The sequence below is a fragment of the Aedes albopictus genome, chromosome 2 (assembly GCF_035046485.1).
Source record: "Aedes albopictus strain Foshan chromosome 2, AalbF5, whole genome shotgun sequence".
Lineage (NCBI taxonomy): Eukaryota > Metazoa > Arthropoda > Insecta > Diptera > Culicidae > Aedes > Aedes albopictus.
In genome coordinates this window covers 489,908,962-489,922,316 of record NC_085137.1, presented here as the reverse complement: position 1 = coordinate 489,922,316, position 13,355 = coordinate 489,908,962, and the positions used below count along the sequence as shown (strand labels likewise).

At 40.6% G+C, this 13,355-nt stretch overlaps 2 protein-coding genes across 2 annotated transcripts; one reads left to right on the top strand and one right to left on the bottom strand.

Moving 5' to 3' along the window:
* The first annotated feature begins 177 nt into the window (after positions 1–177).
* On the top strand, positions 178–2,149 carry LOC109423297 (uncharacterized). Its single transcript, XM_019698222.3, has 4 exons — positions 178–342; positions 407–1,360; positions 1,449–1,709; positions 1,769–2,149. Exons 1-4 carry the CDS (start codon positions 295–297, stop codon positions 2,063–2,065), a joined length of 1,560 nt encoding a protein of 519 aa, XP_019553767.3. The 5' UTR covers positions 178–294; the 3' UTR covers positions 2,066–2,149.
* Positions 2,150–2,342: 193 nt separating this feature from the next.
* Positions 2,343–11,380, bottom strand: LOC109423296 (N6-adenosine-methyltransferase MT-A70-like protein). The gene is made up of 4 exons (XM_019698221.3): positions 11,027–11,380; positions 10,287–10,963; positions 2,678–3,483; positions 2,343–2,613 (listed from the first exon to the last, which is right to left on the bottom strand). Exons 1-4 carry the CDS (start codon positions 11,223–11,225, stop codon positions 2,499–2,501), a joined length of 1,797 nt encoding a protein of 598 aa, XP_019553766.3. The 5' UTR covers positions 11,226–11,380; the 3' UTR covers positions 2,343–2,498.
* Positions 11,381–13,355: the final 1,975 nt, after the last annotated feature.

Genomic DNA, 13,355 nt, shown 5'->3' with positions numbered 1-13,355 from the left:
ATGCGAACTGAGAGACTTTTTCAGAGTCCTGGTAAGCATCTCCATTTCCATTTCTGACGAGTTTATAACGAGGCGCATGCGCTTGTTTAACTGATTCCTCTCTCACAAATTTACTCTCGCGAACTAAAAACTTGGTACAAATATGTACACCTATAGATAAAACAGCTGTTGGCAAATGCAAACAAAACATAGGTGGTTTCATGGTGTTTTATTAGAATGTACTGACGGGGGTTTGTCTACAGCGTAATAAATTGGATTATTCTGGTTTACAGTTTCTTCTTAAAAGCAACAAAAATGGTCTTAGAGCACCATAAGTTGGAAATTGGAGATCTTCCAAATGAAGTAAGTGTGTAAAACTTTACTTTGGAACATCTAAAACGATACATTTGCGTTTCGATCCCGACAGATTCAATTGCAGATACTGGATTACTTGAACTACAGAAGTCGGTGCACGGCCTCAGAAGTATGTCGTTTGTGGAATGCTTTGGCGTTTACTGGTCGCTTCATGGACCGCGTATGCCTACGGTTGGATATTACCGAAGACAATCTGAAGTTGGTGTGCACCGTTTTGAGCGACAGTGTCCGGAATTATCGTCACATTACGATCAATTTCAACAATCAGTCTGTTACTATGATGGATTACTTCTCGCAGGTTGTCGGAGAAAATGATGCGCTTGAAAGTTTGACGCTGTGGGGAATGGATAGAATAGAACCCGTGCAGCTACTGATGCTGTTGAATAGTTGCGCACATTTGGAAAGATTGTGTCTACTCGACGAACAAACTGAACAATTAAATGTGACAAATGTTCAAGGAATCTCGGCAGATGATTCAGTAGAATGCCCAGCTTGGCTAACCGCCTTATCTACGGATTCTCCAGTTAGGCTTCAGCGACTTCGCAAATTACGGCTCATGATTCCTGGAAGAGTTTCCCTTCCTTCAAAACCAATCGTGCGTAAATTCCCCAATGTCACTCAACTGCACTTAACGAGCTATCACCCCTCCAATGTCGCCCTTTTCAATGATTACAGAAACAAACTCGAAAAGATTTCGATCCTAACTCCTTCTAGTTTATTTGTGATCGCATTCAGCACCATAAGTTTCCCCAAGCTGAACCATCTCTACCTGGGACGGTTGGAGCTACACGATCAGCTTGTGGTGGCAAAATGGATCAACTTTTTTCAAAACCCCGCCCATACTGGAACGTTGGAGCAACTTATGTTCCACCCGAAGTTTATGATGCGAACGCCAATATTTGCTACCATTTGTAGCAATTGCGGTGCACTACGAGAGTTGGAGCTCAGCTTGGACTACATGGATGGGGATGCCCTAAAGGACGTAACGAATCTCCAGCATTTGCAGGTTTGTTCGATATTAATCCTCCAGAAGTTTGTGTTTAGATTCCTATGAATCCAGCCATTAAGTCATCACTTCTGACGATCATTCTTAGAAACTATCTCTTCAAGGAACGGCCTACTTTCGAGAGACACCTCATTGGCCCTACCAGATTAGAACACTGAAAACGGTGCGCATCAGTGGCAGTCGGTTCCCGATCAATTTGTTGGTATTCATAGCCGACATTGCTCCCAGCTTGACTAACCTCACGATGGAAGACGTGGAAAACCCCAAGGAACTATTTGAAACCCTACCGGAACTGGTGGCCACGATAAGAAGTTTTCAATTGAATTATTCCGAGGGGTTCGAAAGACCGGTACGTACCCAATTATAGAATGCCCCAAAAACTTCTCAAGTCTTTCAATTCCGTTGTAGCCCTCATCTCACCCGTCCGGATTGCTTCGTAGCATGCACAACTTGGAAAGTTACCACCTGCAGAGGGTGATCATCAAGCATGGCATCCAGGGTTGGCTTCAGGATGCACCTCAGTTAAGAATGGTTACGCTAACGGACTGCAGCACACTTACCGATACCCATCTAGTGATATTGACTACGAATTGTCCCAAACTGGAGTGGCTGAAGCTGAAGCGCTGCCCGGCGGTAACGATGCACGGTTTGGAAGAGTTTCGTGCTAGAAATCCCTCGTGCAAGATCGATGTCGATGGCAATTGAGCTGTGATACAATGGAGCGATTACCTGCTGAGAGTAGAAAATTAATTGGGGATTTAGAAAAAAAAAACAAACTTGATACTTATATCACCGTGTGTCTGAAATCGTCATTGACAAATAAAAATGTTAAACAAATTGGCACAAGTCATTGAAAAGACGCTGCTCTGTAAACTCCTCCAGAATATAGTTCTAAATCTTAAATTCGCAGAAACTTTCGTTGTTCGGAAAAGGTTGATTAACATTTCTATTTGTTGATAACTGTTAATGCGAACACATCGTCTACAAGATAAAAATACAACATTTTATTCGTTTAATACGAACATGGGATTCGCATATATTACTTATAGGATACCTAATGAAACACTTTTAATATTCTGTAAATTGTTACTTTTAGTAAAAAAGATAAAAAATAAACTCTTCACATGCGATCAAAGAATTAGGGATTCTTTCCAGGAGTCATGCAATTCCCATCGGGGTAGCGTTTCTGGAACGAGCTTATCAATTCCGGGTCCACTAACCGGATCCCATCCAGTTGATTGCCGAGCGTTATCCTGCGAACATAACAATGAAACAGTCGTAACTACCAAATCAATAGCCTATCGCACAACAACCTACCAGTTGGGCTGAACATTATGCGGTCTCCCGAACAGTTCAATTTTCCTCGTGCCGGGACTCAGGCGCTCAATAATTCCGTAGATTTCATCCGGTTTGTGGCTGGTGGCTCGAACTTCCGCAACAATCACATCGCAATCCAAGCCACGGTTCAAGTTCGGCGGGTTACCCTTCATCCCGACCAGGCAGTGTTCCTTGCCGTGATTCAGCCAATGGCCGGTTCGACCGGTGCGAATTATCCGTTGCAGCTGGTTGGTTTTTACCCAGATCAGTTCGTCCACCCGTTCGTAGCCCCACAACTTTAGGCACTCCCGACCCAGTTCCATAGCGCGACCGGTAACCCACAAAAATATCAATCCATCATCCTGCAGGGCTGGCACGCCCAACTGTCTCATCTCGTCGTCGGACATGGTCCCGTAGGGAAGCTCCATGTGAATGTCCCAAGGCGGATCGGCCATCACCACGGCGAACTTCCCCAGCACGGTCATGTCCAGGTAACGCAGATCACACTGGATCCACTGCGGAGGATACAACGTTGCACACGGATCAATGGTCCGCTTGGAAACCTCTCCTTCGAACTTCGAACCGGTATTCTGTCCCACGTAGGTATCCACCTCGTAATGCACGTACTTGCACGTGTCCATGTGGAAGCAAGTGTTCAGAAAACTGCAGTCGCCCAGCGACTCGTCCGTGTGGGACTGGATGATCTTCTTGAAGTGCAGCTTGTTACACTGGAACTTGATTTTGTCGTCATCTTTTTCCTTTTTGATCTCCACGATTTCGAAACCGTTGTTACCGTTGCTGCCGGGCTGAAAAAAAATTGGAGAATTTACTTATTTATTGTAGGGTATCGCGCTACTTGGGCGGTGGTTTTCTTCGTCTGTTATTTTCGTCTGTTTTCCACTGTAACTCGGTCAATTTTGAACCGATTGACTTGAAATTTTGTACACGGGTAGATACTATACCTATCTCACCGCATTCCAAGAATTGTGTCAATTGGTTCAAGATTGACTGAGTTATAGTGGAAAACAGACGAATATAGAAGCCACCGCCCAAGTAGCGCGATTCCCTATCTCTTCAACTAATCTTCTTGGATCTTAATGAAGTGTGGCTGGGAAAAGCCGTAGGGGTAGGCGGGGCAATATGGACACCCGGGGCAGAATGGACACCCTCAATATTTTGGAATGTGCGAACTTTTTTGAACTTTTAATGAATGGAGAATATAGTCCATTTATCTAAAACGTAGTTTCAGGAAAGACACATTCAAAATTAAAATTATACTTGATTTTACACGAAAAAGTTGCGTCCACCGTTTTTTGTGCATGGAAATTATAATTTTCACACCATCTAAAATAAGATTTAGTGATTAATTTATTGCAGATTGATTAAAACTTGATATTTCTAGAACACATGCAAGTAGTTTTGCTGTATCTACATGCTTAACATGTTTATACTTTCTTCTTTACTAGGGGGGCTCGGGGCAAGAAGGTCATCTTAAGCATTTTGAACTATTACTGGATAAAAGCACCACTAAATCATACGTTTATCGCACGCAAGATGTAATGAAGATTGTTATCGACGAAAGTAAATCAATATTGATGTCGAACATATGTTGAAAGTGGATAAAATATGCACATTTATTTCGATTGTTTTTTGCATTGAAAAAAAGAGTGCCGGGGTAAGAAGGCCATCCTACCGGGGCAAAAAGGACACATATCGAAATGAAGGTTTAATTCGTCGGGAAACGCCGTGTTGGGTGGCTGTTTGCTTCACCGGCATGCCGGACTCGACCACCGCTTTGATTGCCGCGACTAGCTGGCGGATTTTCGTTGTATCCGCGTTGAAATCCGCTTGTATCCGCGCACCATCCTCGAACGGTCACAACAAAATCACAACAACAACAACAGTTTGACGGATGTATTTAAGGTTATGTTCAATCCAAAGTGCAGTGCAAAGAGTGACCCTTTTGCCCCGGATAGAAATGTCCTTTTTGCCCCGGATCGTCATAGTGCATTTAAATGCATATTTCCACAAAAAATAGTACCACAGCCAGTAGTATTGTGTCACACATATGTGTAATTATTGTAAACTTGCTTTCAACTTTGAATAACCCTAAAGAAATATGAGATACTCTTTAAAAATTGTTATTTTGTGAGATGTCATTATTATAATTTTTGACCAGATACAAGAAGCAGCAAACTTTTCAGTTATTTTTAGCTTAATTCAGGACTTTCAATACAAAATATGACAAATATTACATTATCAGACTATGAAGAAGGTGCAGCAGTCATCGATTATGCTCGTTTCATTAAGTTTCATAGAGAAATTAAAGGGTGTCCTTCTTGCCCCGGTGTCCTTTTTGCCCCGGGGTCCCCTATATCAAAAATCAGGTTTGGAAATATCTTCTTCTGCCGGGGCAAAATGGACACCCACCTTTTTGAAAGAAGCGGCAAGGGAAAAATATAACCTAAATCACAAATTAACCAAATTATTCGATTTCAGTATATTTTCGATTAAATGTTCACTATAGTAGACATAGGGTGAAACAAATTGGTCGAAAAACGACAGCAGTGGAAAATAGTTGTTCTCTAGGCACAGCTGTACATGCCGACAAAAACGAAGCTTTATCCAAAATAGCCTGAATTTAAATTAACTGAACAAAAGTGAACTACTTCGGCGTATCATTCATCCATAATAGTTGTTTTGTAATGAAATGACTTTATAGGTGTAAATAATGTACGAAATTCGTAAAAGTCTCGTGGTGTCCATATTGCCCCATGGGGGTGTCCATTCTGACCCGTATGCTTGAAGACGGTCATGAAAAACTGTCATTTTTAATAACATTTTTTGAAGTGGATAAATCATTTTTCTTCGTGAGCATTCTTATGCAATAGATGCTAAATAGACTTTAACCTTCCGTAACTCGCGCAGTAGCCCACCACCGTCAGCACCACGATAATGCTGAATACGAAAAGCGAGATTATTTCAACGTGTTGTACAAAATACAACAGCGCGATCGCTCGAGGGTTAAAAGGATACATGTATTAAAAAACTAAACTTTTTTGACATCTTGCCAGCTAAAGTTGGCAAAAACCTTAGGGTGTCCATATTGCCCCGCCTAAGGCATAAAAACCCGCATCCTTTATACTTTGCATGACAAACGATTAAAATCAAATACATATACAAAAACAACTTATCTAACTAAGGCTAACATTTTAAAACAACAAAAAATCTAACGAAACACATCAATGAAAGTCTGTTCAATGTCAATGTCAATGTCAATGAAAACTGTTCAAATACATTGTTAAAATTTAAAATCATAAACCTATAATGGGAAAAAATTGAAAAAAATTCTAATGTTCCATATTCCTAAATATGATGCTAAGTATCTGGTTTGGAGTAAAAAATTGCAAATAATCGTCAGAAACTTTAATTTTGCAGTAAAAAAACAAGTTTTAAGGCATGTGTTGTCAGTTTTTTTGTAAAAAGTATCATAAAAATAACTACTTTGACGAATAGTTTGTTTGGGACAAAGATAGGCAACAGAAATATCTACAAAAGCAAGCTAAAAAATTAGAAATTGTTCAAACGGTTGAAAAGTTATCGGACTCTGAAGTTATTTTTTTTTTGTAAAAAGAAGAAAAACATAAATTAAATCTTTAAAAACTCATAGTTTGCGTGACTTTCAAAAAAGTTTATTTCAAATTTAATTTGTGAGAAAGGAAGGAGCCGCTGAAGCTGCTACTTTTTTCTGGTGTCAAAGTTGACAGTTTCGCTTCTGGAGGAGAAAAAGTGAGTTGGAAGGTCAGAATATTGTTCTGTATAATTCAGAAAGTGTATAAAACTGCTGCTGCACGTTTATTTGAAGTGCAAGTATATGCTGCCACAGATGTACCTGCTAGGTTACTAATGCTCAAGGATGGGATCATTCATTTGCAATCATTTACATTCACTTGCGAATAACTCGCTTCAGAAACATCGTAGCAAATATTTATTAAAGTATGAAACACTTTTTCATTTTTGTTTTACCTGAGACTTTGTAGAACAATGTACTAGTGTAGCGTCAATAATAAAGTCAACAGAAGGCAGCAAACGCAACTCTCCACGGCGTGAATGTAATTTACATTCACCGCGTGGAGAGTTGCCTTCACAGATCGTTAACGAATTTGGTATGCGTATGCAACCCTAATGCTATTCGGCGAGCTTTCAGATAAAACTACAAGGTTCAATTCATCCATACATAGTTTTTTGATAGAATGCTTCTGAACTGAGAGATAGTATCAAGTGAATGTAAATCTTTGCAAATGAATGATCCCATCCCTGCTAATGCTATCATGTTTATAAAAGTAAACATGATGAACTGTAGCAACTAAGTGGCTCTTTTCCACTACTGTTCAACGATGTTGTTTAAAAGTTTAACATTATTCTAAAGAACGCTAATTTCATTATACTGTGAAACGATATTAGTGCAGCTGAATATGGTAACTAAGCAAATGTTGTTACACTTTGTTTAAGCTACTTGTTTCATTGTGCATCATAAGTGGAATAACGGCATCTTACTTGGTGGAAACAGCTAGTGTTCAATTATTATAACAACACTATTAAGCGATTAATGGAGAGTTTTTAACAACTTTTTTCAACTACTGTTCGATTAGTTGTTCAATTGAGAGAAATATGTTGAACAAAAGTGCTGTTGTCGCTATATGCAAAATTTATTCAAAACTTTGTTTAACACATGCACCTGTTCAACTGCCAGCGCTCTTGTGGAGCTATGTTTATTAATGCCACACAGTCTTCAATGCAGGTGATCACGATGGAAATCATTACGTCGTCCGCATAGAAAATGCGGGACAGTACAAACGCTACGTCGTTGGCACTCCAGAGGGAATGGTAATAGACTCCGAATGATTCAAGCCGATACGCACTTTTATAGATCGACCAGACAAATATCTACGAGTTAACCATCGACCATCTGACATTCCAAGTTTTCTGAGCTTATTGAGCAGCAAGCTATGGTGCACACGATCAAACGCAACTTGAAAATCCGTATATATCATGTCCACTTGTTTTCCAGCATCCATTGAACGAATACAGAGTGAAGGAGATGAACCAGCCTCGGGCTGAAAATCTCCCTAATAAAGCTAATTATAATAATACAGAGTGAAGTGAATTCGACGAGATTAGTAGCCACTGACCGTTTCGGGGAAAAAACCATGTTGAGCCGTGGAAATGTAGTTCTTACAAGATTCGAAAAGCACGTTTTTTACGATAATCTCAAATAATTTTGAGCATGCAGTTAAAGATTTTATCCCTATTTTATTGGCTATACTCCGCTTGTCGCCCTTCTTGAAAACAGGTGAAAGAAAGGAAGTCTTCCAACTAGCACCGAAAAGGTTCCTTGCTGTAGCGAGCGATTTAACAGCTTCATCAGCGGCATTAAAGAAGCAGCGGAACACCTTTTCAATAAAGATGACGGTATACCATTAGGTCTGGTGATGTAGAGTATTTCAATCAGGTTTCAGATGGCCCCGAGAACGTGTCCGTCAGTAACATCAAATACAATGAAATCGATATCTTCCTTGCGCTCATACTTCACAAAGGACTAAAAACGTTCCAGATGTCTCAATTCTGAGGCTTAATAAAAGTGGGTAAATGCAAATTTTCATGAACGGAATCAAGTTTGTACATGTAAACCTTCATCACGCGAAAGGTGCTTCTGCTTTGTTGAGTCGAAGTTTAAAAAAGCAGGACTGGAAGTGGCGCTTATTCAAGAAGAGCCATCGTCCAATAAACGAAAGATTCTTGGTGTTCTGACACACAATAGTAAACTATTTTATGATGAGCAACAAGATTCTCCCAGAACTGCTGTCCTAGTCCGTAAAACGTTAAAATGCTATCCTATTACAGAGTTTTATCAGAAGGAACATTGTTGCGCTCATGGTAGAGGTACCAACCACTAGGGGTAAAACTGAGATCTCTGTGGCTTCAGCTTACTTTCCAGTTGATGTTCCTAAGGTACCTCTTCCTGAGATCGCATCATTTGTTCAATTCTTTAAATAAAACGACAAACCGTTTATCATTGGCTGTGACGCCAATGCGCATCACACATTTTGGGGTACTACGAATATTAACAGTCGAGGTGAGTCACTGTTAGAGTATCTGTCTTTCATCAATATAGACATTTGCAATAATGGTGATAAACCTACTTTCTCAAATGCAATCAGACAAGAGGTCTTGGATCTAACATTGTGCAGTGCTGCAATCTTTGACAAGATCACAAACTTTCAGATGCGATTTCTCTATCTGATCACAAACAAATAATCTTCAATTGGAGTGATGGAGATTATTCTAGAAACGCATTTAGAAATCCTAGCAAGACAAACTGGGATCATTACAATAGGAGAAACTATCGATTCAGCCAAAAAGTTAGAATTATTTTCTCGAAGGGTAAATGAAAATATCATCAACTCTTTTAACAGCAGTTGTCCCACCCCACCATACAATCGTCTTCTACTTCTACGTGTCATGGTGGAACTTCAAACTGGATCGCCTTGAAAATTTTCTCGCTAAATGTTCAATAGAGCGAAACAAACGGGAGATTGGACTCAGTATAGGAAATCCCTGACTGAGTACAACAACGAAATATGAAAATCTAGAAGAAAATCTTGGGTGCTGACATGTGAAAACATAAACAGCGGCAAGACTACAAAAACGCTTGCAAAAGATCACGCAATTGAATTGGGAAACCTGAAGCATGACGATGGAGCTTTAATCGAAACTCCTCGTGAAAATTTGGATTTAATGATGGAAACCCATTTTCCCCTGGGCAAAGGCACAACCTTGTGGTCAGCTTGATTGCTGTCAGGTTTCGGGGCTTAAATGTATCTTTACTCTACAGAGAAAGATGCACACTCGTGGTGCCAACAAGAACCGATACTTTTCGTGATCAAATCAAGAAGCGTTACGGTCTTTTTTTGTTGTTTTTGATATATTTGATTTCTATTTGCAGGAAGGAAGTTGATACACAATATGTCCTTCTATTTTTTGACATTATTAACCAAGCTCCCTAGCTTTGAAGACACAAGAACAAGAAGAACTAGCATAAACGGTTCACTGAAAATCAAGTACCATATCGTCAAACTTGTTCATTTTTTTTTTTTTGAAAATACGCAAATGTAAATAACGTTGACCATTTAATTAACAACACATTCTTTCACAGCTCAACACGCAAAATCAATCTCCCACCTTTCCTCATCCTTAAGGGAACGCAAAACTTAAAAGCCGCATGGCTAAAGAGGTTGCAATGCCTACTCCCAAATTCCACGGTGTATTATGGACGATGTGAGTCCTTGGACTTGCATTGCAGACTTGGCCCCATGACCCCCTTGTGCATCAATAAAATAAAATAAAATAAAAATGATGGAAACCCATTTTCCAGGTTCAATTCTAAGTGTGGATTCCAATGATACTAGGTATATCATTCTAGAACAAAAGCAAACCAGATCGCATCGAGATATCGACATACAGAAAGATAAAACTTTAATGTATGTATGCAGATTGAAGGGATCAACCAGATCATCGTTACTGCTGTTACTTATATCATATTTCTTACCTCTATCCTAGTAATGATAACATCGTCGTCATCTTCGCTCTTCAACAGCGCATCATTCGCTGCCTCCAGCGACCGCAAACACTCGATCCGGGTTCCGTGGGGACAGAATTCCATCACCTGTGCCCCACCCTGCGATTTAAACTTCTCCGCCAACGATCGCTCCTTGGCCGTTGGCTTCGTCAGCAGTTCCAGAATTTCCTCGCCCACCTGTTTGCTTTGCTTCTCCCGGGTGGACGGAAGCGACAGCAACGACATGATGTCGGAAGTGCTGCTCAAGGTGCTGGACTCTCCGGTTTTTTTCTGCAATTCCTCCTTTATCAAACCGGAACCCAGGCGAGCCATCTTCGAGTCCGAATCCATTTCTTCCTTGATCGCCTTGCGCTTGGTCGCTTCCCGTTCGCTCTGGTTGAGCAGCAGATTGTCGTGCAGCGATTGCAGTTTTCCATACTCGGCCGAAATGACCTCGTATCCGACCGTCCCGCCAATACTCACTTCCTTGATGTTCACCAAGTTTTGGCCGGACAGTTTCTGCAAGCAAACCAGAATCGATTCGTTCGCTGTAGACCTCTGGATAATCTTCTCCACCCGCTGGGCGATCTGCGACGAATTGGAAGGCAAAATCAAGCTACGATCTCCCAGCACTTTAACCAGGGCTTTCTCCACTTCGGAATCGATATCTAAAAGATAATTAAATTCAAATATACTCATGCCCTCGCATAAACCACCGAATCTAAACCTACCTTGTTCCAACTTGATAGCCGTAAGCAGAATCTTGCTTTTATCATCCGCCCCGGCAACACCGGCTTCGGTTTTGATTACGCTTGGGCCGGGGCTACTGCCACCGAGCAGGTCCTGCCGCTCTTTTTTTCGTTTCTCCAACCGTTCACGGAGGGTGTTGCGCTTGGCCTTGAGGGCGTGGATTTCCTCCCACGAGGACATGGTGCCGGGAATGGAATTTACGACTTTTCACTGGTAATACTACGGTTGTTACTCCGGCAAATTCCGATTGTTTACACGCAGGCAAGCGTCACAAACTGCAGCAGCACGATCGAATAAGTACCGTAAACAAAACGCGACTTTTTTGACAGCTGGCTGTGTGGTGCGTTTAGTAATTCAAGAGATGGTTCCTCAAGAGCTGCGTTGTCTTGTTTTGTCTGTTGAACGAGCACTGTGCACAGTGGTCCAAATCAACGAATTGGCTCTGTTTGGCTGTGTTTCAATAGGAAGCAATCCGTGAAGTACTAGATTGAAAGTAGTGAGCTGGATTTTTGTATGGTGGGATGATCAGTTCTCCATTTCTGTAATGAAATGGTACAAACAGCGTGGGTTATATGATTTTTTGACTAATTTGATGCTATTTGAGCAAAATTTTGGGTAACTGTGATGTTGTATTATTTATTTCTAGCAACTTCAACAACACAGTTACCCAAAGCGTTGGCTCAAACAGCATCAAATTTGGCAAGAAACCATATAACCCACGCTGTTTGCACCATTGCATCGCAGAAATGGAGAACTGATCATCTCACCATACAAAAATCCAGCTCACTACTTTCAATCTAGTACTTCACTGATTGCGTCCTATTGGCTTCTTCAACGGTGTTGAGATATTGTGGATTTACCGGCTACTTGTATTCTACCGGTCACTTCAGTATGGCCTCCAAAGCAGCCGTTTTATAAAAAGAGTAACTTTAAAATGAGATTAAACATTTCTGAACTACAGTAGACGTTCGGTCGGTGCAAACGGTTTAACTGTTATGCTTTTTAACTGCAAGTCCGGTAAGTGCAACAAATTTGCAGTTATCGCACCGCTAAACGTCAAAATGGTGCGCCATATTAGCCCAAATGGACAGTCATATCCATTGGCGTAACTAGGATTTTTTCCTGGAGGGGGCCCAGGGGGGGCCTGACTTGAGATGAATTTTAAGCGGGATGGGCGCCCGATTTGTGAATATGCAAATCGGTATTGTAGTTTTAAGTAATCAAAATGACTGTTTCAGATTTGTTCATAGTTTCGTAAACTATATGAGTACGAACAATTCCTCCAAGATTTTTTTCCATAGCTTGCTTTAGTGATTCCATCTTGGCTTTTTCCAGAAATTCAATCAATAATTCATCTAGGGATTCCACTAGACATTTTTTTGGGGATTTGTCCTGGGATATCTTTAGAGGTTCCTCCAGTAATTGTTCCAGTGCTTTTTTTGAAGTTTCATTCAGGAATTTCTCCAGAGATCCTTTAGGGTATTTCTGCAGGAATTCAGAGATTTCTACATATATGCCTTCCAGAATTCCACTAGAGATTGCTCCAATAATTACATCTGGAATGATTCGAAGTATTTCTGCAGGAATGTATTCCAGAAATTCTTTCAGAAAATTTTACTTACAAATTCTTAAAAAATACTCCAAGATTTGCTTGAAAAAGTTGTACAAAAAAACCTTTAGGGATCCTAGTATTCCTTCAACAATTACTGCAGACATTGATTTCTTCAATTTTTTTTATCCAGGAATATTCCTGCAATAATTCTTCCAGGTATTTGCTAAGAAAACTCGCCTGAGATTCCATAAAGAGTTCCTCATGGGGTTGCTTCCGGGATTCCTCATCGGGTTTCTTCAGAAATTACTTCAAGAGTTCCTCCAGGGATTCACCGCAAATTTCTTCTGTTATTCTTTCAAAATCGAATTCCGAGATTATTTTAAACATTTCTGCAAGAACTTTTGTTGGGATTCCTTCAGAAACTCCTGCTGGAATTAATCCAGGATTTCAGGATTTCCTCAGGAATTTCAGCGGTTTCTTCAGTATTTCCCCTGAGAGTTCTTCTGAAACTCCACCTGGAATTCCCTCAGAAATCGAACTTTGTATTTCATCAGGAATGAATCTTGAGATTTCTCCAGGAACTCCTCAAGGGATTCCTTCGGAAATTCCTCCCGGATTTTTTTTTCAAGAATTATTCCAGGTATTCCTCCTGGCATTCCTCTAGGATTTCATTCAGGCATTTCTCCAGAGACTCCTGCAAGAGTTCCACCAAGAATTTCTCCAGGAATGACCCCAGGTATTTCCTCAGGAATTACTCC